General features: G+C 36.9%; 1 protein-coding gene across 3 annotated transcripts in view; it reads left to right on the forward strand.

Moving 5' to 3' along the window:
- The window catches only part of LOC149552457 (HEAT repeat-containing protein), a 107,229-nt gene that overhangs the window by 40,935 nt on the left and 38,410 nt on the right, over positions 1-27,884 (forward strand). For all 3 annotated transcript variants that reach the window (XM_089788018.1, XM_089788019.1, XM_089788017.1), the window contains one exon: positions 24,609-24,716. In XM_089788018.1, the coding sequence (XP_089644144.1) occupies positions 24,609-24,716 (108 nt within the window). The remainder of the gene's footprint in view (positions 1-24,608; positions 24,717-27,884) is intronic.

Genomic DNA, 27,884 nt, shown 5'->3' on the forward strand with positions numbered 1-27,884 from the left:
CTACAACAGATAAAATACCATCGAAAGTAAATTAAAAAAATATAATGGAATATTGTCATATATTATTAGATAATGCTAGATTATTGCTAACAAGGTTGTTCTGGTATTGGAACCAATGAGCTATTTTAGGAGTCTGTCGAAATTCATGTATGTTATAGAATCTATTTGCTTGACTATGGACATTCTTGTAATTTGAAACAAAGCCTTAAATTAATTTTATATGGTATTAGAGCCTCTATGAGACCTTATGTCTTACTGGCCCATGATTGTGACTAAAATTTCTCTGGTTGGTGGGGCATCCACTTTGGGATTGGTTTTGAAAACCTTAAAGGTTTTCCCCCCTGAATATGAATTTATCATTGAAATTCCAATACAGAGGAGTTGTATGATTTGGTGTGATTTCATGCAAGGAGTGTTAATTTGGAAATGAAGCAGCAGTTAGATTATTTCTCAAGGTCATAGCTTTGTCGGTTATAGTAGCATTGTGAAGGAGACAGTAGGAAGCCTAGCTGCAAAGGAGATGGGAACTCTTGTTAGTTAATTTTAGAATAGTTTAAATGCATGCAGTGCCATTTCACAACAGCAAAACTCTTGTCTATAACAAAACTGGTCAAATTCCATCCAAAATTACTCATTGACCCATCCTGCAATAACAAGCCCCACCTCAATCATATACTATACTACCACCAATATTCTCAGGCCTCTCCAACTTGTTACTGAAATTTGTGCCTTGTGAGTTAGCTCCTAATGTTGGTTTTTACTTTTAGCAAAAGGACGACACTTGATGAAATTAGTCTTGTAGTTTATTGCCTTGAGTATGAATAGTTTCCTTGTTTTGATGGGTTTCTGTGGAATCCTATAAATTCATTGGCAAGTGGATTGCTGATGAACTCCTTGTTGTATACAGGTAAAGACATCATTAAAGGAGTCATAAAACCAAAGGATGGAGATTGAATTTTCTTAATGTTAGGATTCCTAATATTGACACCCCCCCAAATCACTGCTCTGATCTAATAAGCAATCTCTATGTGACAAAGAGCGCAAGAACCAAATTCAAATCGATGAAAAACCAATGGAGTGGGGTAAGATAATGAATCAAGGCAAAAATGATGATTTTGTAAATGCAGATCCTTGCAAAAATCCAATAAAATCAGATGAAAATGAGGAAAGATCATCAAAAGAAAGGGCGAAAGCTTGAAGATCAAGTGCAATCAATGAAGTCTAGGCGTAGTAACACAGGGACGCATTTCCCCCCCACCCTTAATTCCCCACATCCCGAAGATGGGGACGCACTTGGGACTTGGGGGAATTTGTTCCCCCATCCCCAGCGGTGCCACCAATTTCTGCCACCTCCGCCGAGGATGGGGGGACATCCTGATGTTGACTATTTGCTGATTAGATTTTTAATGTTCAATGCTTGATGTTCCAATTCAATGCAATGTTCAAATATTTCTCTTTTACATCTTCATGTCTTATATTGCAATACATCTTTTCATAACTAGCATTTTAAGTACCATATGTATAGTATATACAACTGCCCCCAGCCCCTCGCCATCGTCTGCCCACCATCCCCAAATTAAGGTCCCTTTGTCCTTGGTCCCCCAAGGCGGTGTAACTATGAGTCTAGGGGACTTGCAAGTTTAAGTGGATAAAGAACTAATCCCTGAGATGAGGTTATATCCAATCACCTCTCAGGATTCATAATCTCGAGAGGCCTTGAAATTCTGCCCCACTATCCAAGCAAAATATCAACAATTTCAATATCCTGCCTAGGCATAAGGACTTTCTAATGAAAAATTTCATGTTGGAGTTGGTCTAAATGATGAAAAATGAAGACTAGGGGCAAAATTGATGAAATCTTGAAGAAATTTTGAGCAAGAAATGGATTGATATTAAATGGAAAAGGATTTCAATCAGCTACAAATGCAGATCACAACTAAACAATTATGATGATCAATCCTTGAAACAAATTCAAAAGCATGAAGGGAGGACTAGAAAGACTAGGGATAGTTTAAGAATGAATATAAAATCAAGAATAGTCCTGACATAGGGTTGGATTCCAATCCCTTGTCAGGATTCACAATATTGACATTGCCCAAACCCTGCCTTGGCATTATAATACAGCAATGAACGTTAAATAATGTAAATAAAGATGTTGCCCCTTGAATGTAGATTTCACAATGATGAAGAGGCAAGGAAAATTCGCAGTTTGAACTCTAGGCCGGAATCTAACCTCATGTTAGGATTCTTAATCTCGAACCCACTGATTTCCTCTCTTTGTTCTTAGACAGATTTGCATTCCATGATGCTTTCTTTCACAAATTTGGCCATTTGAATTGTAACTAAGCTACTATACCATGAAAATCAGATCCAAATTGGATAAGAAACATGGAAAAGATAAGATAAGATAAATTTATTAATGTCCAACGCGAGATCAGAAAGGGTCTAAGGGATTAGAAAGAGTCTGAGGAAAGAACAAGCGAGAAAAAGAACAAGACAAGGAAGAGCAAAACTAAAGACTAAGTACTCCTACAAAATGAGAAGTAGTCCAGAATTGAATGATACGGTATAGGGCAAGATGCTCCGAGCCATCATCTCTGAGAGCCGTTGGAGATAGGGTGATGCTGCTGAGTGTGTCTCCTATGAGGTCTCATAGATCTAGGGTGGCTCGAGAGATCGCTTTATCCTCCGGGATGAATTCACACACGTGAAGGAGGTGATGAGCTGGTTTGAAGTTTGCCTCGAAGGGAACATGAGCTATAGAGTGTGATCACAAAGCTGCAAACCCTATCCAACCAAGGAGGGCAGAAGCTTGTGCGAACCAGCAACGAGCTTTGCCATTAGGATCTGAGCCCACGACTGCTTCGGAAGAGCAACAGGCTAGGTAAGAATATGTGTGATGACTTGTAGAGTCGGTGAAGCTCCAAAGTTGGTGAAGAAACCAAACCAAGTCGAAGATGGTCCCCTATTTGAAAGGATGAGCGACAAAATCAGCCAAAATGATATTGTGGGGTATGGACTGATGATGTTCGATGACACATTAGAGAAAATAGGTGTGAACTTTCTCGACTGAAGCCTAGTCGGATTCCAGGAGAGAGTGCCCACAAACAATAGATGCATAGAGGATGGTCAACCTGACCAAAGAGTCCAAGAGGGGCATCTTGGTCGTGGCATCCTAGAAGTGATGACTAAAGAACTATCTCTCAAGCATAGCTAGGGAAAGAAGCCCCTTACTCACTTGAAGTTGCATGGCAGATCTCAAATTGAAACGGGGTCCAAAGAACTTAACTCCCAAGTAAGTATAGGAGGATGTGATCTTAACCTCCATGCCTTGAAAGTAGAAATGAAGATGCAAGGTCTTCAAGTAGTTGAAAACCATAATTCGGGTCTTGCCTAGGTTCACAACTATCTATCATGAGTCATAGAAGGAGACCAAGCCATCAAGAAGCCACTGGAGCCCCTCAAGAGAAGAAGCTAAAATAACCACATCGTTGGCAAATAATAAGATGGATTCCAAAACCTAGTGTAAGTAGCAACCATCACTATGGAGCGAGAAGTCCTAAAGGAAAGCCTTAAGTTCCTTAATGAATATATTGAAAAGAGCAAGGGAGAGAGGACAACCCTGCTCCACCTCGATGGTGCTCTGGATAGGATCTAAAAGTCCTTGAGGAGTCTTGAATCTACCCACAACAATCTCATACGACCTCATGATAGTCGTCAAGAGGGTCTCCAAAATCCTTATGGCCCTAAGTCTTTGGAAGAGAGCCACTAGAGAAACAAAATTGTAGGCTTTGTGAAAGTCTATGAAACAACAATAAACTTTCACCGAGTGGTGCCTAGCCTCCTCAATGATAGTCCACGGAGTCAGAATATGGTCAATGGTCTCAAAATCTCTAAGAAAATCGACTTGCCCCCTAGCTTGATAATGTCATCGATCAAGCTCCTTGGATAAGATAGTAATCAACATAGTGGCGTAGAGTTTCATAAATGTATGCCCAACCATGATTGTGTTGCAGTTATCGGGGTTCGAGTCTGACCTAGATTTATGAATCAGATAGATACATATGCCACGACTAAGAGTTAGGGAAGCCAGTTCAAACCACTTTGTTAAAAAGTGTTGTGAGAAAGGAGCTTAGAACTGTTACACCAAGCTTGAAGAGTTCTGCTTGGAACCCTTCCTCATCCATTGTCCTGCCATTATTCATGTATCTAACAACTTCACTGATGCTAGAGAAAGTGAATAGGTGGCAACAAGGTGGGAGGCATGAGGTGGAAAAGGGACTAGTTGAGGATATTATAGAGAGTGGAGGTGTGAGAAAAAAGGGAGACCAAGGTGCACTAAAAGAGCTTTAGTGACTGTAGGAGGGAGGCACAAAGGGATCTACATTGCAACAAGGAGTTAAGTCCACTTTTCGTGATGAAGAAGGCTACGATAGGTGAGTCTCAACTAGGTGAAAGAGGGGGAAAGGGTTGCAAAAGCTGGGAAAATCGAGAAGTGAAAGGTCTTGCAGTCCTCGTCAAACCACTAATTCATGGGGCAAGAACCCTTACGCTTGGGATGATGGTTGAGGGAGGTGTGGTGGGAAATGGAGAGAAGGGAAGACTCCCACAACGTAGACGTGAGTAGAGCAAACATGGAGGGAGCATCCCCGAAATTGGCGAAGGCATCTTGGGGAGGAAGTCATCTAATGTGGTTGACAAAGAGGTCACAATCACTATCAATGAAGCAAAAAGAGTTATAGGTGGGTGGTCGCCACAGGAGGGAGAAAGGGGGGGAAAGGGGGGGTGAGGGGGGGAGGGGAGGCCCTTAGGGTGAGGCTAAGGAGGGCATGATCTTCTAGTGGGAGGTGAGAGATGGTGAAGGGACTGATGGAGGGGATGGCAAAAGTACTAGAGAGAGCATAGTCAATAATGCTTGCGCTGCTGTAGTGAGGCTAGCAAATGAAAAGACGGGACCCACGAAATCCCTTTCAAGATCACAAATTCTGAGGATTTGCATAACTATGGTAGATAGCAGTCGTACCTAGTGAGGGTTCCCTGATTGTCCATAGAAAAGTGTTGCAATCCCATGGTGTCTGCATCTAATTCGCTTGTGCAAATTGGATCAATCCCACGATCATGTAGGGGAGTGTGAATGTCGCTGGTCAGTGCATTAAAGTCACCCAATATGATTGTGTCACCCATGGTCAAGAATCTGGTAATGTGCTTAATAAGGTCCTTGTAAGGGTCACCTCCCTCTGTGCTGTGGACTGCATAGTAAGAGGATGTCGATAGAAAATAACATATTGCGATGTAGATATTCTTGTCATGTGATGTCGTTTGACCAATGTGGATCTATGTGAATTTGGCTGAACTGTCAAAGTGAACCACAAAAATATCACTGAAGAGGGGATCCTTGACCAAACAAGCACCACCACCACATCCCCTAACCCCACCGAAACTTCTGACCTCCTCTATGAAAACCAACAACCAATGATAACTAGAGATGCCCAGAATAGGATGGATGGGGCTCTCATGAGTTTCCGTGAGAAGGAGATTGACGACAGAACTAAGAGCATCTTGAAAAAGACTCGGCAAGGACCACAAGGTAGCATTGCTGTTTGTTGATGTCATTTTTTGTACCACATAGCATATTAGCAATTGAGTATCTGATACGGAGTATCAAACACACAATTCCTCTCTTGAAAAGTTAATACTCATGGGACATGAGAATAACTCAAATGTTCCTTACACTTGTGGATACTAACTCATATATCGATGTGATTTGCTGGTAATCACGTAGGCGGCCTTACGCTATTCATTCGAGGATGACTTGGGTTTTTGGTAGGATGGTGATGATTTTGATTTTGTATGAGTGCTAGGTGATGTTGATGGTGACAGTGATGGTGGAGGGTGTAGCGCCAGATAATGTTGATTGTGCGAGGAGACAATAATGCTTCTAATGACTTCTACCTTCCTAACTTTCTTTCTTCAAAACTCCAACTCCTAAACTACTTGCTATTCTACTCCTACTCCTATGAATGGAAAGATTAGCAAATGAACAGGGATCGAATCTAATGAAAGCTTACTAACGGCTAGACCTCCATAGATGCAATGATTCAAGGGAAAGGGACTAGTTTACCACACAAGGCTCCCTAACCAACGGCTAAGATGCTAGTGGCCTAGTTGTAGATCCCTATTAAACATTCACTAATATCACCATACAATTAATCATTTACTTCTACTCTAACAACATGAAATGAAATCCTACTTTAATTTGAGAGATGAGAAGAACCATATAATACACCAAAATGATCATGTATATCCACCATGCAAATCACAACAATGAATAGAGAACAATTTTGATGGTATCTTGGCAACAATTCTCCAATATAACTCCCCACAAATGAGAGCAAAATGGCCGTATATAAAGGCCAAAATTATAACTGATGATAGAGATCAAAAACAAAATCAACGATCCAGATTGGATCCTAGAAACCCTAATTAGGGTTGCCACCCCATCAACCAATGAGAAGATGCCACCTCGTCAATGGACCAATGAAAAAAGTGGAAAAGTAGCAACCAATGAGAAGGCACCAAAATGGTGGCCAATCAGAATTAGACACTTGTCCTATCCTAGAAGAAAGAGGAATTGCCACTTGGGCTTACGTCAAGTGATCTTCTAATATAAATCTCCCCTTTTCTTTCAATCTTTTAGCTAAGGCAATGAACCTAGCTAGCCTTTTGTTGACTTCTTCCATCGGAGGGCAAGGTGTATGCTTTATCTTGAGCTCAGCTAATTTCATCATGCCACTTGCTGCTTGTAGTGTCTTCTCATGGTCCTCCTCATTCTTTTGCATATTAGATAAAGACATTGAGGGAGCCAAGGGTGCCCAAATGTTTCTTCTTGATGGCAACCTTCCCCAACTCATCCAATCTTGACCCAAATTTTGCCTTATTGATGTTCTCCTCTTGTCCACTTGAATTAACCTCTTTGGCCTCTAGCCCCAAATATTTTCAAATCACTTCCTCCAAATTTGCTCTTCCTTGAAATTCACTCTTCCTTGAGATTCACTTTCCAATTTTCACTGCCTCTAAATCAAATAAAAGAGGTATAACCCCATGTAGAATTGCTTTTGATTTTGTACGGTCCTAAATTGCAATTCTAGGTTCTTGCTTATGATCTTAGCCCAATCAAACTTTCTTTTACCTTTTCAATTTCATCAATAAAGAAGTACATCCAGTTTTCGAATTGTATACCTTGAGCTAGGCCCATGATCCAACTGAGAAGCACAATGAGATCTCCATATTCTGATTTGAAGTCCGCCACTGTAAGCCTTGATGATCTGGTTACTCCTTCCTTTCCCTCGTGTAGCAAATCTTGCCTCTGTAGATCTTTGCTATGGGGAATTGTCCTTCTTTTAGTCTGTCCTTTACCTGTATCATATTTACTGTACCGACATTGGTATCGGTTATTCAACTCATTTTCGAAAAGAAAATTTTTTTGGTCATCATATCCTCTTTGTCTTTCTTAGTATTTGTTCCCTTAGGGTTCTTGCTTGCACTAACATCTACCATCCTAAACACTTATTTCTGCCTCTTTGTTCTAAGTGATATAGACTACCCTTATCGATCTCCAACCTTCTTTTTATCAATGGATTCTACACTTATTTCTTCCTCGCCAAGTCTTATCACTACACTTATCAATCTCCAATCTTCAACCTAGGGTGAGACTAACACTTATTTTTGCCTCGCCTTTACCTTAGGATGGACTACACTTATATCTCCCAACTTCAACCTAGGGTGGTTTAGCTTATTTCTGCTTCTTCAAATGTCCTATCATGGATTCTACCCTTATTAATCTCCAATCTTCTTCCTAGGATGGGATGATGAAGTGGTGGATGATGAATGTAAGAAGAACCAAGGGAAACAAATCTATACAAGAACGAAAGAGAGAAATCCGCTTAAGGACCCTTTTCAATTCTAAATGATTTGAAGTTACTATTACCAATTTAACATACCTCCTAAATTGCTATGTCATGTAATGAGCTAAGTGAATTTTAGTTGTTGAGAATACATATTACAGAATGGAAAGAATGCAGAAAGCAAAGTACAGGAATCAATAAACAAGAAAAATGATCACTTTTATTCAGAAAACAAGTACCAAAATAGTACATTTTTTATTGAAATATTCAAAACTGTTTTGACAAGGTACAAAGTGTTCAAGTTTTACATAGTACTTAAATACAATTCATTCATATATCACACAAGCATTCTTAGCTCCTAACATAATATCTGAATAAACACATTATATAAACAGAAAATTACTGAAGAAGATAAGAGGAAAGGCATCCATTGCTTGAACGGAAGATTTGTTGTGCTGAATGTTGAAGGGTTGAGTCCGCATCTCCGTCTGGGAATAAACCTACAAAAATGAAAGAAGAGATGGGTCAGTTCATATGAATTGAGCAATGGAAATCTTTCCAGTCATCTATACTCTACTGTTCCTACAACATGGTTATTCAGATAAATATATTAAAAGACAAGAAGGCAAGAGAGAAATCTGAAAAATAAAACATGTTTATGCTAATGAGTTTGTTCCATGTGCAGATACAGGTATGAAATTTGAGGTTGTTGAAGGATCTTGCATAAATTACACGCTTAAAACCTTTTGACTAAATCATGTAGAGGCCAAGACTGAAGGATTGAGGAGGCTATTGAAGGGACACGCATAAATTACAAGTGTGAAATCTTTTGGTCAAATCATGTAGAGGCGAAGAGTAAAGACATGGGGAGATTGTTGAGGGAGCATACATAAAATACAAGTATGGGACCTTTTAGTTGAACCATAGCAAGAGATTGAAGACACGAGGAGATTGTTAAAGGGACGTACATGTGTTACAGTTATGAAACCTTTTAGTCAAATCATGGAGGGCTTATGAAATTCTTAGTCTACAGGTTAATGGAATTTGATCTTTACAAGTATACGGGCAAAAAATTAAAAAAAAGGTGTCAAACAACAGAGATTTTATGGAAAGATTTGGGATATGGAATGAAACTCAATGAAGCTACAGCAATTAATGCAATAAGGCATAAGTGTTTCTGTTTTACTGTCATAAACGTTTCTGATCTATGCAGTAATCAACTGTCATTTATTAATGGATGAATTTGAAATATCATTAAGGAATATAGTCGGTGATTTTTTGCAAATATTTGCCAATAAAAAAGTGTATGTGCTGGAGGTAAACACCATACTATATGGTTAAAGGTGGTTGCTGTTCATCTATAGCAGAGAATGCTGAAAACTGGAAATATATTTTATAACAATGAACATTAACTATATTTTTTACCAAAAAATGTCGAGTTTCAGCATGAAAAAATTAAAGAGCAATATCACCAAGATGACAGAAGTATGCAACTTCTAGAAGGAAAAGAAGCAAAGTACTTGGAAATGGAAGTATCAAACTTACAACACCAGGGGAAGGAATAACACTTCAATACTGATTTAGATGATAGCAGCTTTCAGCAAAATACAAAACATTTACACTTGGCAAAGAACAATGGAGATTTGCAACAACAGGTGCTGATTGGAAAACATAAGACAAGAACAGATTTTGAAAGCTTAAGACTGCAAATTTTTGGATGGGTTGATGTCTACACCTGCAGTATCTGTAGTTATTCGTAAAAACAAGGCTAATGGAGGCTTTATAATTAGTGCAAGTCATAATACCACAGGACTTGAAAATGATTGGGGTATAAAGTTCAATTATAGCAGTGGACAACCTGCACCTGAATCTATAACATATAAGATATATGGCAACACACTTTTTATTCAAGAAATTAAAATGGCAAAGTTTTTAGATGATTGATTTGTCTAGACTGGGTGTTACAAAGTTTGGAAGTTTCACTGTGGAAGTTATTGATCTTGCTGCCGATTATATGGAACGACTAGAAAGTATCTTTGACTTTGAGCTCATAAGGAACCTCAAAACTCAGCTAGATTTCAGTTTCAAATTTGATGCTATGAGTTTTGAGCCTATGCAAAACTTATCTTTGTGGATAGACTTGGAGCAATTTCTGACTACATATGCAATGGGTTCCTTTACAAGATTTTGGAAAAACTAGACCCAGATCCCATCTTAACATATACCAAGGAGTTGGTAGATATTATGTATGGAAGGGATGGACCAAATTTTGGAGCTGCATAAAACCCTTATAATGTTTATAAACTACAGATAAACTCATAAGAAAAGTAAATCACAAATCCTTAAGTCATCAAATCAAAATCGCAAGGAGGAGAAAAGGACTCATGGCTAGCAAGTAGAAGCCGTCTAGCAAAAAGGGAAATCTGAAGTATTCATGGTCTCTCTAGCAAAAACAACATCACCAAGGTTCGGCCATGGAAGAAACAGGAGCTCACGGCAAGAGTCTCAACAGATCCAGTCACGGCATCAGCAAAAGATCACTCCAACGTGCCATTAAAATGCAGAAAATAAGGCACGACAAACTCAGAAACATCACCAAGATTCGGCCATGAAAAAACATCCAGCAAGCAAAATTGCATGGAGAATAAAACCATCACCAGAACCAGCAGATAAGCAAGCTCACGCCTAGAGCCCTCAAGCAAACAAGTAGTATAACAGCCATGACCAAGAAAATCTGCGGCCAAAGATGAAAATGGCGCCCATACTCCAATAAAAATGGAGTCAAAGAAAAACGTCCATGGCAGGTAGAAATTGCAGCAAGAATTCTTGCGGCTAGGGTTTGAAAACCCTCCTTCCTTCCATTGCGTGAATGGTAAAATGAGCAAAACAAAAGATAACCCTTTCCTTTCTTGCCTTTGGTCACCCTTTGCCATATTTGATATAACTTTTGGGTCCATTCATAGGGGTAGGCATTCTATTTTTTTTTTTGAAACTCCGTCGCTCATTATTCTTTATTTATTTTAAGTTTTTGTATGCATCAAAGGAATAATGCCTATGTTAATTATTAAATGCATCTAAAATTTAAATAAATAAAGAAATTTTATTTTAAAAGTACTATATATATTAAATAAATTATGGTTATTAATTATTTAATATATACAATACTTATAAAATATATTTTTAAATTCCCTTTATTATATTTACTAATACTAATGTGTTTAAAAGTTGATAAAATATAATGATAAACACGTTAAGATTAATAAATATAATAAAAAGAAGATATCATTGTAAAATTAATATATCAAATGGTTGCAATTATAAAACCGTTGATTTTATTAATTAAATAAAGGGAATTAAGAGGAGTTAATAATTTTAAATGCCTAAATGCAAGGAGAGCTTTTAGTGGATTTTTTTTTTGAACTCCAAAGAGATGTTCATACAAAGATAAGTTCTATTTTTAGCAAAGATGGACTATTTGAGTTAATTGAACGTTACATGCAGTAATGGGGTTGAGTATGGAGCTATTTTTGGAGGTTAAGGACAAGTTGATTTTCTCATGCAGTGATGGAGCAGAATAGTGATATTTTTAGTGATTTATGGAACAGTTAAGGGCAGTTATGCATGCAGTTCATGATGAGAGCCTATTTTATGCATATTTTGCATAATTATGAGGAGTTTTACATGCTATATTTTTGGGTTATTTGAGGGATCCGAGTTTGGGTTTTATGCATGATTTTGAGGAGCTAGAGGCAGTTTTCCAGTTATCTATCAATTGGGCAAGTGGTTGAGAGCAGTTTTCAGAGGCTTCTCATAGTTTTTATCATTTTTGACTTATTTTTTAGGCATGATCTTGGAATCCGAAATAGGGTTATGAGTTATATATATTGTACATTCACCTCATTATGAGGGATCTTCTTTTGGATTCAGATTTTTTGCGCATTGCAAATTTTCAGTTGATTATAAGAGCAAATTTGTAGTAGAGGTTTTTTCAGCATTGGTTATAGAGATTCAACAGTTCCTTCTCATTGATTCTCATGCAATATTGTAAACTTTTTTTACTTTAATGTTGTGTTCGCCTTCATTTAAGTTACGTTCCTTATTGTAGATTTGAATCTTGATACATGTGATTACAGGTCTTTGTTTGTGATCATTGTTCTTTTTGCAGAAAATTGGTGAAACCTAGGTTTTGCATAGAAACACTTTTGTGGTTGCTTGTTTGTCTGAGTATTGTGAATCAATTGTGTCTTTCATAATTCGTGTTGATTTGATTAAAGTTACAATCAAAATCATCGGTGTATCACCTCATTTAGGTTAGTATTCTTTATTTATCATTCACTTCTCACCCCTTATCTCACGTATAATTTAGGATTAGGTGATCACTATTTAGGAACCGGCCTAGCTTTTGGAGATGCATCTCTCGTTTTAGGACGACCCACCACCCGAGAGAGTTTCCATGTTTCAACAGGATGGCTAGATTCTGCATCTTGCTATAGGTGCACTCTTGATTGACAACAACTACCTCTACCAATGGCCGGGTCTTCTTTTGGAATTTAGGATCAGACTTAGGAATTTCAAATCCCCTGCAAATCTTGATGCTTTAGCTTGGGAGAAATCGTAGCCTCTAGAAGATGTAAGATGAAACCTCAAAAATCGCAGCCCTCTAGCAAACATAAAATCAGACTTGAATAGTAACAAGTTTGCCCTCCAACTTTGCAATTCTGAAAATGTTTTCCCTTGCCAAAACAAATCGCTAAGAATGGGAAGTTTGATCTGCTCTAGAGAAAATTGCCAATCATGGGAAATTTGCCTTTAATCATGAAAAATTGCCAATAGAGCAGATCTGCCCTTAATCATGGAAAATCGCCTAATATAGAGATCTCTACCATGAAGAAACTCGCCAACAATAATGCCAATCTGCCCTTTCAAAATCGCTCAAGGAAGAAGAATTCTGCTCTCTATCAAACTCGCCAAATATGAAGGATGTTCTTCTTGACAAAAATTGCTAAATCCGGAATGAAATCAGACTTAGATCATGAGAGGTCTGCTCTAGAAGGAAATCGCCAAGCATGGGAGGTGCAAATCTGCTCCAAAATATCTTTAAAAATTGCCAACACAATGCCAATCTGCCCTAGCTGGAAAAATTTTCCCAAGAAAAATGCCAATCTACCTTTGCAAAATCGCTCAAGGGGGAAGAAATCTGCTCTTAGCCAAAAATCGCCCAAGCACCAAAGAGGAGTGAGGAATGAGGAGAAAAGGGGAAAGAGCTTCCTCTTATACCCTACTAGCTTATCCCTTGTAGCTGGCCAACTAGGACCTTGGGAGCAAAAAAAATATTAATTAGAACACAAAACTGGCCCCCAATTAAATGCTTAGCCCAAAATTAATTTTGCCAAGATGAAAATTACTTTTTTAATTAGACCAAGATTGCAAAAATAAAGTAAATAATGCCTTGGAGATGCTAAATGTTTCCATTTAATGATGATTTAGTAATTAATGTCATTAAACTCAGATTTTGGCTAGCCAAAAGCCATTTTTTCAATATTAAATTACTAATTTCATTAAAGACATAAAAATTCCAAGGCAAAATTTAATCCATTTAAAGCCAATTTTTGCAATCTATTCCAAATCGATTTTGCTAAACCATTTTTTTTTTTTTTGACAAAAATAAATCATCTCTTTGGAGTCTAAAATCGATTTTCCTATTTGATTTTCATCATCACAAAATTAATATTCTCACCCAAAAATTCAAAACTTCCCAAAAAACTTAAATCTAACAAAATTTTTTATTTTTTTTGAAAATTATTCAAATTTATACAATTATATCCAAATTTTCAAAAAAAATTGTATAAGTACAAAATTTACAATTTTATCTTGGCAAGTGTTGTTTTTGGAAATTTGTTCAGCCTAAGGATGAAATTGGTTGTTCTGGAAAATCAAGTTGAAACCGGGTGAAAATAAATCTAACCCTCTCCCCTGTGCCCTGAAGGTGTCCTAGACTCAAAATTTTCTTAGATCAGATTTTTTTTGGACAACTTCAAAAAATTATTTATTGCCAAGGCGATTGAAAAAAGGGGGTTGCCAAAGTTTTGGGGCGATGGTGTGAAAACTTCACAACACTGTTCTAATAGGTGACATGCAGGGAACCACTTTGAAACTCTGATAAGTCCAAATGCTGTTGTGAGCTTCCCCCTCGATTTCGACCTAGGAGGGGAATCCTGAATAACAGTCCTTACGTTCTTGATAACCGCCTACTTCCTGTAGCACCTAGTGTCTACAACAAGTCGGCAATAGTGTTTCAACCCAACCACTTGCGACTTAGTGAGATCCTCGTCTAGATTGATCTTAGTGGGAAGAGGAAAAAGCTTCCTCTTCACTCTAAGAACTTGTAAGCGGTCGACAAGTGAGAAAGAGGGTGCCATTGAGACCAATCCATGCCTTGTCCAATGTAATATCGATAAGACCCAAGTGATTAGTGAGAGAGCAATACCCTGCAGGGAGAGGGTTGGAGGAAGAGCCGAACTTGCAGATTGAGTTCACTGGACCATCTAAATCGCTTGTCGGCCATCTTGGTTTGGAATGCAATTTTTATCTGTTTTATTGAGGAGTTATCGTGGGAAGATAATAGCTCTGTTTGTTTGGCCTTGAGTTCTGAAATTTCCGTGTCTTTGGAGGTGTAATGTGAAATGTTATTGTTGACAAGTAGGCCTTGTGCAATGTTCACAGAGACCAAATAAGAAATTGTGGTAGATAGGTCTATAACAAGATGCAGAAAGACAAGCATTGTCCAACTTGAGCTTTTAAGTCTGTCTTGCAGGGCGTGGAGAGTGGTATTAGTGGATTTCAACCTCTAACAGGTGAACAAAGGGGTTGAAAAAACAGGGTCATCAAGTAGGACACATGTGCCAGTCACGTTGGAATCGGATATGCCATAACCAATGCACAACAACCTTTGCAGTAGAGTGGGATGACAACGGTCCTAATCAACTTTGGACAATTGGCCAAACCATCGCACCAACCAAAGCATAACAAAACACAAGCCTCTGTCCAATTGGTGAAGCAAAATAGGTAGGACGCGGAGCAGAAACAACAGACCTCCGCAACTCAAAAGAACAAACCCGGAAGAAGGAACAGAAATAACAGTGCAAAGGAACAAACCTTGATCGAGAGAAACAACGAAAACCGGTACAAAACAATGCTAACATGAAGCTACAGAAAATGATAAGCACACCTGCAAAGGTGGCTAGAAACAAAGGCGACAACTAGCTCAACCCATTGAGATGGAAAAATGCCACAAGAGAAAAGGCCGAAGATGCCACAATGATAGAATAAAACACACCACTAAATAGATGCAACCTGTCGAAGCTAGAAACTCTGTCACCAAAAATGGCGGTTCCAAAAATTGTTTGTTGTCGAGGGAGCAACAAAACCACAACAAATGGAATAGAACAAAATAGACAACGTTAGGGAAGAAGCAACCATAGGAGAATGATGAAAGAAGGCGCAAAAGTTATGATGGCCACCACCAAAAGGGCATTCACTACCAAAGCCAAATAACACGGGAGCCAAGGGAGAAAAACTAGGTCTACTGAACGTCACATGAGCATAGTCATAAGTCGCAAAAGAAGAATATTCAAAGAAGAAACAACTCGAATAGAATCTAATTCATAATAGGAAAGGAAAATATAATCTAAATTTGGTTGAAATGTGGAGTAAATGGATTTTCGTACAAAGCTTACATGGGTACAATTACAATAATCAAGTTAAAATCTTCCATAGGAGTACCCTAATTTGGTTTTGTTTATCATTTTTGTAACCTTAATGCCAATTTTTTTTTTCTCCTTCAAAGTTGCATGGACATAGACACAGATACAAATACAATTACGGTATTAGAAACAGATAAAAACATATATGACCATTTTTTAAGACCCCCAACATGGATACAACTGGATACAACATTAATAAAAAATGCATACACAAATATTTAACACACTCCTCTAATAACTTAGAGGAGATTTTCATTACTTCAAAATCAATATAGACACAAATGTTACATAAATAATTAGAAGTTAATTTGACACTTTACAAGATGCAAAGATAGGAGAGTTGCATTGGAAGATAACCCAAAAGATGGGTCACTAAAATAGAAAAACATTCCATTTGGTTTAGGTTTTGTTTATACCATTTTCTTTTTTCAAAATTGAAGGATTGTAGTTATCTAAAGTTAAACTTGTGAAGATAAATGTCATATTTAAAAAAAAATTGAATCACATAGTATCGGGCATGGTTGGAAACTCAAGGTTTTTTGAGCACACTTGGGCGCAATATTTGACGTGTATCCAGGCCATATCAGATACGTATCCACATTGGATATGAAAATACACACACCCAAGGAAGGACAAAGGAGTTTCTAGCTACTATGTTCTCCTTTGTTTTGCACGGTAATTTCTGAAGGAGGAGATGCTTGAAGAATATAAGATGGTGGTAAGGTCAAGCTCAAGGAGTTCAAGCAAGAATTCACAATGGCTAGCCTTCTATCAAAGAAGACAATGCTCAAAACTTGAAACAAGAAGGTGGTTTTAGGTCACTTTATCAAAATGGAATTTGAAAAGCAAATTTGGCATAATAAATATCAAATACTACAAGTAGCGAAAATTATCAAAACTTGATTTTTCTTTGGAAATCCAAGTCCGATTGGAAAGATCCATCGGTATGGAAAACATCATCACTTCATGAAGATCAAGGTCAAGGCATTGAAAGAGACGTCAAGTTTACACGTATAAGCAAGTTCAAAATCATGGCAATATGAAGATTTTGAGAAGACGAAAAATTTGAGAAGATGAAGCAGTTTGGGAAATGCCATCACAATTGAAGACTTGATGATGTTGAATATATAAATATATGTTTTCATTATCAAAGATATTTATCAAGTCTCTAAGACACGTATGCCAAGGTTGTCCTAATCATCTTCAACCAATCAGAAGGCTTTAGATTCACGTATCCAAGCACAGTTAATCATATTATACCAAGTGTATGTGTGGAGTCCACATCATGCCTCTACCTACTCTATTTTCTCATTGGCTCTCAAAGGCATTGTGGTGCCCTCATGTAATTGGACGAGCATTTAATGATTGTAGCAGTTAGGTAGATTAGGGAAGTGTTGGCATAATCTCGTCCCTTGATCTTGAATCAAACTTGACACTTCATTGTAATTGAATAGCTATAGAAGGCCAAGGCCTTTTCATTTGTAACTGATTAAATCGAGATTAGATTAGTTTTAGAGTAGAGTAGGAGACTTACTGAAATTGTATCATAATGTTGTCAAAGTAATTATTAATTCATTATTCGTCTTCATGGTGGATAACTTGTGTTGCTTTGGAAGTATTGTATGGTTTCTACATTTCCTCATTTAGAATAGGGATTTTATTTCATGTTGATTAGAAGTACTGTTTAGTTGAATGAAAGATGTTTTGGATGCATCTTTGGTGAACTCACTTAGACCGAACCACTAGCTGCTTGCTGATTATAAGTTTGCCTTTCGTGGTCAAATGATATATTTATGAGCTTTACTTCGATTGTTGCTTGCACATTAGCATGCATCGATGGATGGTGTTAATGAATAGTGGTAGTTTGAACATCTTACATTTACCTAATGAGATTGCATTAGCTTGGTTAATGTCAATGGCTAAGTCTAGTACAATCACAAAGACATCAAATTTAATCATCGTTATCACTCTTAGGGCTCTCTTCGCTTAGAAATATAATAATGACCACAATCTTAACCATGGGGAAAATCAAATTTGATCATCGTTATCAGTTATGCCTTTGGAGATTCCTTTTTGATATGCATTTCATTAGGTAGGTCTAGAGCGAATTTAGGGAAACTTTTTCTTCTTTGCAAAGATGCTTGTTCCATTAATGGAATGTGGCCAATCTTAGGAATAATGTATTTTTCTTGTTCATCCCCTCTAATTTTTTGAGGGACTTGATAGAGCCTGGATTTTCACAAAATTTATAGTCTCCATTTGTGAAGAGATGTTGGAGATCAATGTCCCATTTTCAGATCATAACAAGGAGTACGCACCTCAAACAAGAGCTTGTTTTCGGATTCCTATTCGAACACTATGCAGATGTGAAATTTGCATGCAGCATTGACATATACAGAGAATTGGTATGTTGAAAAAACCAAGGTTGCATGGGTACTCGTACCCACACCCCTGGTACTCGTACCCACCGAGTACCCACGTACCTAAGTACCGGGTACACGTATCCCACGTACCGGGTACTCGGTGGAGAGCATCATAGCTAAGGACCTTGATTAAGATTCTGATTTTTTTTTGGTTTTTTATTTTTGTATTAGCTTGTTGTTTATCAAATGTAATTCAATACCAAATCAGTTTGAAACTTTGATACTCATTAACAATAAACTTTATCACTGTTCAAGTCATAAGTTTATCATTTGCAATGTGTCATTGTTATATGATTTAGGATCCTCTTGTTCATGTTTAAAGTCTGCCTTCTTTGTTATGCATCTAAGCATTTATCATGTATTATTATTTCAAACATATAGCAAATCTGAAACTGAAAACAATACATCACATTTGCAAACTTTATCACTGTTCTTGTTTTGAAAAACCATTGTCATGACTCATGATTTCAGATGTTTTATAAATATAAAGGTATAATTTTTAAATAAGTTTGACATACCCAAGTACCTCCGTCCCCTATTATGAAAAATACTTTAAACATTAAACATTCAGCAATAGCATATATATATATTTCAAATTTCTTGTTTTGAATGCTCAATGTCATGACTCATGACATATATTTTGATTTTTATATTTTCTATAAAATATTAATTATATAGAAAAAATAGGCATACACACGTACCCCCGTCCCCTATTTTGAAAAATATGCGTACCCGTACCCGTTCCCGTACCCACGTACCCATGCAACCTTGGAAAAAACATAAACAGCCATACAGGGATGACAGTATGCATTCTCATGGCAGGCTATATGAGATATTATGTGCCTCTTAATCTATTAATTCTGATCTATCATAAAGGATATCTTGAAGACTGATATCAATTATGGAAAACATGAATTCAGGGACCAGTGTATTTAGAGACTCAGCCATATAAGAGGAGCCTTCAGCAGCAAAAGACATATTAAACAATGGTGATAGTTCTGTTGGTAGGTCTCAGCCAGGATCAGTCTCATAAGAGAAGATGAAGTATGATATAGTTCCGGAAATATAGCAACTAAAATCTAATAAGCATTATGTCTATACAAAGTATTCAGATGCAAATACAGTTGTGGTGCTGCCTGATCTTCACCAGACCAGATCATTGAACTTCTGTATGAAAATGCCCTCTACAGAAATTAATTCCTTAGCAGTATATAACCAATTATCTCTCTGAGGATATGTGTGAGTATGCAAACTTTAGATGATCTGATGATATTTCAGACAACAGTGATTCAATTCGAAATAAATGTTACAAACTCCAGTTGGCAATATGATACAAATACACATCATTGCTGAAAGGAACCAAGTGCCCGTACATGACAAGTGGATTGAAATTCACAGATTTGAACAAAGTTGTATTCAGACAAAAGAAAAACCTTGGACGGCTCTGGAATTGCATACAGCATGGCCACTCAATTATAAATAGTATCGGGAAGTTATGCCAGGTACCATATTGGGACTCCTAGCAGTTGTCAACTGGATGCTATGTCATTGATAGATGGAAATAAGCATATCCGTCTAAGACTAACCGTAATGGTATATTAATTAATTTCAGAAGCAAATATCTAATGGTAATCTGTTATTTTGCAGTCCTGGAGACATGCACTGATGCAAAGGAGATGCACCCAGTTATTTGCAGATACCGTGGAAGTAGAAACTGGAGCTACATAGACCACTCGATACACACCCGAACAGGTTCAGGAAATGTTTATGGGAGCAGGAGATTCTCACCAGGATGCAACGAGTCTATAGAAAAGTGCACCAGTAACAAGAGGATATAAACAATCGACCATGGCAAAGTATTGAATGAAGCGTAACATGCATAACAAAAGCCCTTTCTAGTCTGAAGTCACGAAATTCCTGAGGTGTTATTTGGAGATATACTTGTGCGAATACATGCCAAAGCTTCTATATAGGAAAGCACATGCTGAAGCCAGGAGCTAAAACGTCTGATCAGATACCATATGGGAACCCTGCATCCAGCATCGCCTAAAGGAATAATATCATTCATTCAAATCCCGACTCTTTTAAAAACAATTATTAATCAATAGTGCCAGCCGTATTAAAGATGCGTTAGTTTGTATCTATAAATATATGATAGAGAATCAAAATAAGGGGACACGATATATATTTTACTCGTTATTCATATTAAATTTTATTACATATCCTATGCACATTGTTATACTATATTTTTTCATTGGCGAAGAAACAAATTATTGAACAAAGCCCGTGAATTGAATTACCGAGCAAATTTATATGCGATTCCGGAATTGAAATGCAGTAGATAGATCATCTGTAAGGAGTGCCTTTATTGCAATTTTATTTCCAGCATAATTATTTATTTTAAATTTTGGAGTTTCAAATTATTATTAAGTTGTATCTTTTATAAATATTTTATTTATTTTCTATAAACATTTTAATATTCGGATAAGTGGATTGGGTCATTATTGCATTTTAATTTTGATAAACATAGATATTGTGAAATATTTAATTGTTTCTGTATTTATATCTAGTTTGTCTCCGCAAGAGTTAAAGCGCATCCTAGACTAGTTTAAAATTGCGTTCATATAATTGATCCATCGCGTTTGAATTGTTGAAATTGTTTATAGTTTATATATATTGAATTTTATAAAGTTGTACGTTTCAACTTATAATATTGACTCTGATTGCTCATTTAATTAAGCACTGGTCTTTATATTGCTCTTGATTCATAATCCATACGCTGGCAATTATTTCATATCGAGCCTCTGAAGAATAAATATATCCATTTGTTGCATTAATCTATAATTATTCTTTATTTAAAACATTATCACATTTATATAATCATTCATTTGCTATTCGTAATTTGCAAATTTGAAGTTTCCTATAATTCTTGCTACTGGGAAAACTTTCATTGTATTCGTGTTTTAACCAACCTGCTATAAGGATCTTGGACTTGAGTGTGTTGTCCAGGATCAGGTACACCCGCCTTGGTTTTGCAGGGCTAGAAGAGCAGGGGATTTGGATCACATCGATCAATCCCGTCAAGTTGGCCTTAACTGGTTGGATATCCCAGCATCGGGTAGGCAAGGCTTGTCGGATTCCAATCTGCGGTTTTGGGAACCAACAAAACTCTTGGATCGCTAAGAAGTTTGTCCTTTTTTTTTTCCATTTGCTTGTATCTTAGTTATTGTTGTCATAACTTTCCCTCTTGTCCCTTCTAGTGGGCAACTTCATTAAAACTATTCAATTAGACCATGAAGAACATACTAGATCTCTCTTATTGTTCACATTTTTACTGTAGGCTTGACTTTTATATGTTGTTATTTGTCACAAACTAAACTTGGATGTCTTTTAATCAACAATATATCTAAGAAATCATTGGGTTTTGTAGATAATAACATAAGGAGCTCTTTTGTTGCCTTCCTACCATAATTTCTTCACCATTTCTCTCCTCCAATGTCTCAAAGGTATTTCCCTCTTTCATTCTACCTAGGGTTTTCTTAGCCTTTAAATAGAAGTGAAACGTCTTTCTCTTAGTTAATGCTTGTTGCTCATCGAACACCAACTATTCAAGTCTATCTTGTAATTATATGCTTTGTGGCTTATATGCCTTGATAAGATTGTCACTCATTTGCTAGCTCCAGTGACACTTGTCAACCTTTATTGACAAAGCTGATACATGGGAGATAATGTTTGCTAAACAGTTCTCTACCAATGCATATATCTTGTCCTTGTTTGATGCTTTGTTGTTTCAATCTCTATTTGTGTGCAATTCTTCATGAATGCACTCTTCACATGTTCTGTTGGATGTGCAAGTCCCTATACATTTGCACATTTAACTATGCATCTCTTTTTATTTCTCCTCCTCAGTGTCCTTGCATGTGCTTCACCTTTTGTGCTTTGTGTGCAACTCCTTGTCTCGATTTGCTCTCATGTGCTCTCATCTCTTCTAGTAGCATGATGCTCCTCTATCATGTCCGCCTTCAAGACAAATCTTTGAAAATCCTAAAACAATTGCTCGTCTCTAGTTATAGCAAGTTCTAGTACCAACCTAGGATTTCACTACATACTTGGGCTAGTGGGGCTAGCCATGGCAATGCACAAATGTTATTTATTTATGCATTGTGCACATGTTTGAAGCTTTTCCTCTGAGGAATTGAGATGTGATGTTATTAATCTTTCCTCTAGATTGAAGCGATTTTGTTTTTTTCAATAGGCAAATCTAATGGAGGATATGCATGCTTAAATGTTTTATGGACATCTAGGCATGAAAGAAGAATCTTAGAAGTCTTGGAGTTTTGTTCACAACTCTCGAAGTGAATGATAAATAGTGGCATCTAGACATAAAGTAAAATCCTAAAAGTCCTGGAGTTTTGGTGCACAAGTTTGGGTGTGCACAACAAATAGTGGGTTGTGTGGAGGTGCACAAGGTGTGTGAGTGGCAGCTAGAAAAATGTGTGACATGGATTTCATAACTTTGATTGTGGATAGTTGCAGTGATGTCTATGTTGTGAAACTGTGCAATGGTAGTTGATGATTGGACTATATGTCAACATTGTTAGAATGAATGGCATTGGATCATTCAATCTGGAATAATGTGCACAACAAACAGTGGGCTGTGTGGAGGTGCACAACGTGTGTGAGTAGCAGCTAACAAACATGTGACATGGATTTCATAACTTTGATTGTGGATAGTTGCAGTGATGTCTATGTGGTGAAACTGTGTTAGTTGATGATTGGACTATATGTGAACATTGTTAGAATGAATGGCATTGGATCATTCAGTGTAGATTAATTGTTAAATTTTTTTGGGATAACATTAATTTCTTTTCTAAAGGATATGGTTGAGTCGGTAAAAATTGAATTTTGGCACAAGGTCCATTAACAATAACTAGTGGGTTTTGGCTATTGAACCCTCTTCTAAATTGTTTCAATACCAGTTTTGTGTGCATAGTTAGGACCTTTTTGTGGTAAGGTTGGGAGTTTGCCTGTGCATTAAATCTTTTAACACTTACATTGGATATTTATGAAATCATTGCTTTTGCCATCTCCTTTGTGTTCTCCCTGTGTAAGTATTTATATTTCTGCAATGCTTCTAAGTTGCACACAGAATGTTCCTTAACTAGAATCTTCAATCATGATTTCTATGATTAAACCATCATCCTTAGCTTTGTCTCTACAACTGAAGTACCCAATCTTAGTGGGAAAACTTATGGGAAAGGATCATTCGCACAGGGGAGCAAACTGGGGCATGTTTTAGGCCATTCACACAAATGAGCACAATAGTTTGACACAATAATATCTCAAACACTTCAGTTTTGTGTTGCAGCACCTTTATTGCTGTGTCAAAGCAGTGGAGTAGAATCAATTCATGATGAAATTGACTTGGATAACTTTGATTCATATTTAGATTGAATTTCTGATGATGAGTAGCACTATCTTATTGTGGAGGAGATATTTGATTTTGAGAGGGATCTAGTGGTAGTGGAAGCATAAGGATGGGCTACATGGATGATAATCGTGATATGCTTGACGTTGATATTGTTCCTAAGGAGGCTATTACGGGCATAGCGTGATGGCTGAGGCGTGTGGTGTTTTTTCAACATTTGCCTAGGTTCAAATCTGGCTGTTTGTTCTGGTCAAACATTTGGATCTTGTCTCTTTCATGGTTGAGGCTTCTCATATCTGGTCCCAATGTGATTGGGCTTGGTTACCTCCTCAATAAAGGCTGAGGATTGTTGATTACCCCCCTTCAGCCCCCCTTACCCACCCTCACACACACACACATATAGAGAGAGAGAGAGAGATCCAAGGGGGCTGCTAGTGAAAACCTTTACTTGGAGGATGAATTACTCAAATATTACATGCATTCGATATTTTGTATGATGGTGAATACTGACAGATGATCATTCATTATAAAATATTGATATAGAAGATTCTTATGTCTATTGTTTTCCTTTTTGGGTCAAACATAAATTGAAAAACTACCCTCAGGCTCTTTAAATTCAGTATTTTTCATGTCTTATAAATATTCTTTTTATATGGTGGATTTTTATCGAGCTCTGAGTTTGCTGAGTGTTTTCCTAGACCGAGTTATTGAACCATTTTAGGATGTTTTTCTTTAACTGCTAGTTTTCTCTAGCTCACCATTACTCAGGTTATGTTCTGATGCTCTGTCAATATTTTGGTGGTAGTCAGTCTACTGGACATAATTAGTACGACCTTATTCCTGTGTGCTCCATACAATTGCAGCCCACTGGCCATATTTGTCTACCATAACTGGAAAACTGTATCAATATCTATGGAACTTTAAAATATATATTGTGTGTTGTGTAGGCATTCTTTTTTCTACCGTGTTTGTAATTTTTAGTCTTTATTTTCATTCTAGTTTTAATACTTGATGGATGGAATCTTTCAAAGGTCCTTATTTTCATACTCTGAATCATCCAGATAAATGATTATATTCATGTATGGTTTAGGTAACGGATCAGGACCTTAATGTCTGGAGCAGTGGAGCAGGCTGTGTGCCAGATGCATTGCGCCGATATTACCTTCAATATATTTCATCAAGTGCAGATGCTGGAGAGGTAATTTCTTTATTGTATGAATAAGCTACCTAGTTTTCTTTCCAAAGGGACAACATAATTTATTTTGTGATTTTTCAGAGTACAAAGTTATTTGCACCAAGCATAGAGAAAGTATCTTATATAATATAACAGTATGAAATACTACAGATTGGAAATTCTGAAATACAAATGCTTTTGTTTTCGTTGTATGCAATGTATGCTCTTCTTCATATTACGTAGAGAATCTTGTCAATGCTAATTAGCAAAGGGCATATAGAAAGAGAGATGATAGATACTCATAGGACAAAACAACTGGAGAGGCCTAAGTTTATTATATTTTTATTTAATCCTGTCATTTACCCTTGTAATTTAATTTCTAATCTTGACATCTAGACAACTTAATATTGTTGATTCTTTCCCCCTCTAACCTAGTTTGTGTCTTTTCTGGAAAGAATGAGGCATAGATGTAGGGTTGAAGTGTTGAAATAGAACCAGTATGTGGCTGGTGGGTAATAAAGTCTGCGTATGTAATGTAATGGAAGTTAAAGATTTGAACTGCAAGGATGATGAAAGCTTTTTTGGCGATTGAGATGTAGACCATATGTGTCTCACACTGAAGTAGACGGTGACCAAGTCTGTACTGGAAACATTCCTTAGATCTTCTGCATCAATTTATTTTTAAAATTCTTTTCTAAGCTCTTCTAATCCTCACAATAGCTCCAACTTTATTTGGTTCGTTGTGATATTGCTATCAGGATTCAATTGTGTAGTTTTTGAGTGTAACTCATTGAATCCTGATAGCAATATCACAATTTGACTTGCTTTGGAGAAATATCCCCTACGTATTTATTTGGTTCTTTATAATTTGTTTTTTAGATAAACTTTTTCATTTTGTTGTCCATTGCTGTTAAGTCTTCAGATTTATGGTTCAATTATTTTATCTTTATTGTTTTAAAATTCAATTGAATGTAAAACCCTTTGTTTATTCACTTATTTTTGTTTCATATTCAGTTAGTTGTCTAGAAAATTTAGTTTCATGCTTTGGTGCCTCATTTGCATTTTCCTGTAACTTATATGTTTGAAGCTGTAGCTTCTTCCCTGTAGCATGTGCATTTCATAGTACCTTAAATCTAAGTTGCTGATTCGGGTTCGGGGACGGGTTCAGGTTCGGGTTTCAGGTTCGTGGGTTCGGGCAAATTTTTTTTTCCCCATTTGTGTTCGTGGGTGGGTTGGTGAGTATATATATATAGACACACACACAGAAGAGAAACATGCATAGTTGCAAAACAAAGTCATTTCACAATATGAACAATTGTTGCTTGATCATTGATCAATGCCAAATGCCAAAGGGTTTTGAGTCCCTTCAAAACCTATTTTTTCCTGAATCTAAAAACATTAAATACTGGCTCATTAATCTATCTTCATGATTGTAAAGAAAATTATACATTGAATTACTAAATTGCAAAACATAGACTAGTTCATCAAATAATACATTGAATTCCTAAATTGCAAAACAAAGACTAGCTCATCAAATAATAAAGTTTGAAACATGATGATAGATGACAAATGTTTAGTAGTTTATCAATAATCATAGTATCAAATGCCCTTCAAGGGTCAGATGGATCATCATAAAATGAGGGATCAATGGCTTCATCCCCAACTGCAACTATATCTAGATCTTCATCATTGGAACTCAAACTGGTTTCACTAGTCCCATATGCTGCTATATCATCGTCCTCCTCCTTGACATAAGGGATTAGATGAGTGAAACGTTTTTTATTAAGTTCCTTTGAGAGTTACATAAGAAAACAATTAAAAAAACACTCTTTAAAGTTGTTTTTGCCCCGGGTTCGCTGTGGGTTTGTCTGGGTTCGCTCCAGCAAGGACCCAGACAAATTCACAGTCAAAACTAAGGACCCTGCCTGGACCCACAGCGAACCCAGGGACGAATCCTGACCCATGCAGACCCGGACCCGAATCCGGGCAGCAGGGGACGAATCCGGCAACATAGCCTTAAATTCATCATTCACAAGTTTATCTCTTCATGGATTTTCTATGCCCTCCAATCTATCTTTCAGGCCGGTGACAACTTTCTGGATTGCATAGTTCTGCAATTTTTGTAAGGACCCTTACCAATTTTCACCAAACTTCCACCTTTTTTTATTTTGACCGAATAGCTATTTTGTCAAACATTTTGCTTGCATGTAAAAATGATAATGATTTGCAAGTTTATATGATGCTTGGTTTCGAATGATCTCATATGATATTCATACAATACTTTGGCACTCATAAACAGTATAAGAAATAGCTGCACTATTTAAAATAGATGATAACAACAGTATTTTTATACAAAGGACTGCAGACATATCAGCAGATTAGACATACATATCAACACAGCAATACTGTATGTATGTAGAAGCTGGATACAATGGCAAATCTAAGCATTATAATCTTTTGAATGAACAGCAAAGTAGGCAAGATCTGTGCCTGAAATATTAAGGCATAAACTGTCACACCAAGGTCAGTTTAGGTAGCCAAATCTATAATAGACTACTCCTGGGTCTGCCCTTTTAAAAAAATTCCAAGTTTTATGGGCCAAATCTGGTTTTTTACCATGACTTATTTCTTAATTTTTTTGAGGTTTAATAAGTTTTTTCGTCTTCTGATGATAAATAAGAATTACTTGGAAATAAAATGAATGCTGAAAAGAAACACAAAGTACTAAACACCGCAAAGGGAGAGAAATGTGAGTTTTTATTCAAAATAAATATGAACAAAGCCATATCAGGCATATATGCAAACTGATCTGAGATATCATCACCCAGATTGGAAAGTTCAGACCTGCAGTTCTGATTTTCTGGTCTGTAACAGTTATCTATTGCTGTCCACTGCCTCCTATACAAAGCTAGAACCCTCACACATGAGCTCTGAGACTGTACGGCTGTAATTAAATGTAACTACAACTGAGGTATGGCTGATAACGCTGTATACAACCCTCAGGAACTATGAAATGCGCCCAAAATTCCAATTCAGGCTGCCATGTTCAAGCTAGGAGGCTGTAAATGATGGCTTAAGGCTGTACAGCTTTTCTAGTGGCCTGAAAATGATAGGAAATCCCTTGAAACACCCTAATATGCAAGTTTTAGATTGATTGCTGCCCCACCAAAATTCTGATCTGAACAACTCATT

Source organism: Cupressus sempervirens, chromosome 6 (assembly GCF_028749045.1).
Source record: "Cupressus sempervirens isolate cs-2001-9-10 chromosome 6, ASM2874904v1, whole genome shotgun sequence".
NCBI classification, from domain to species: domain Eukaryota; kingdom Viridiplantae; phylum Streptophyta; class Pinopsida; order Cupressales; family Cupressaceae; genus Cupressus; species Cupressus sempervirens.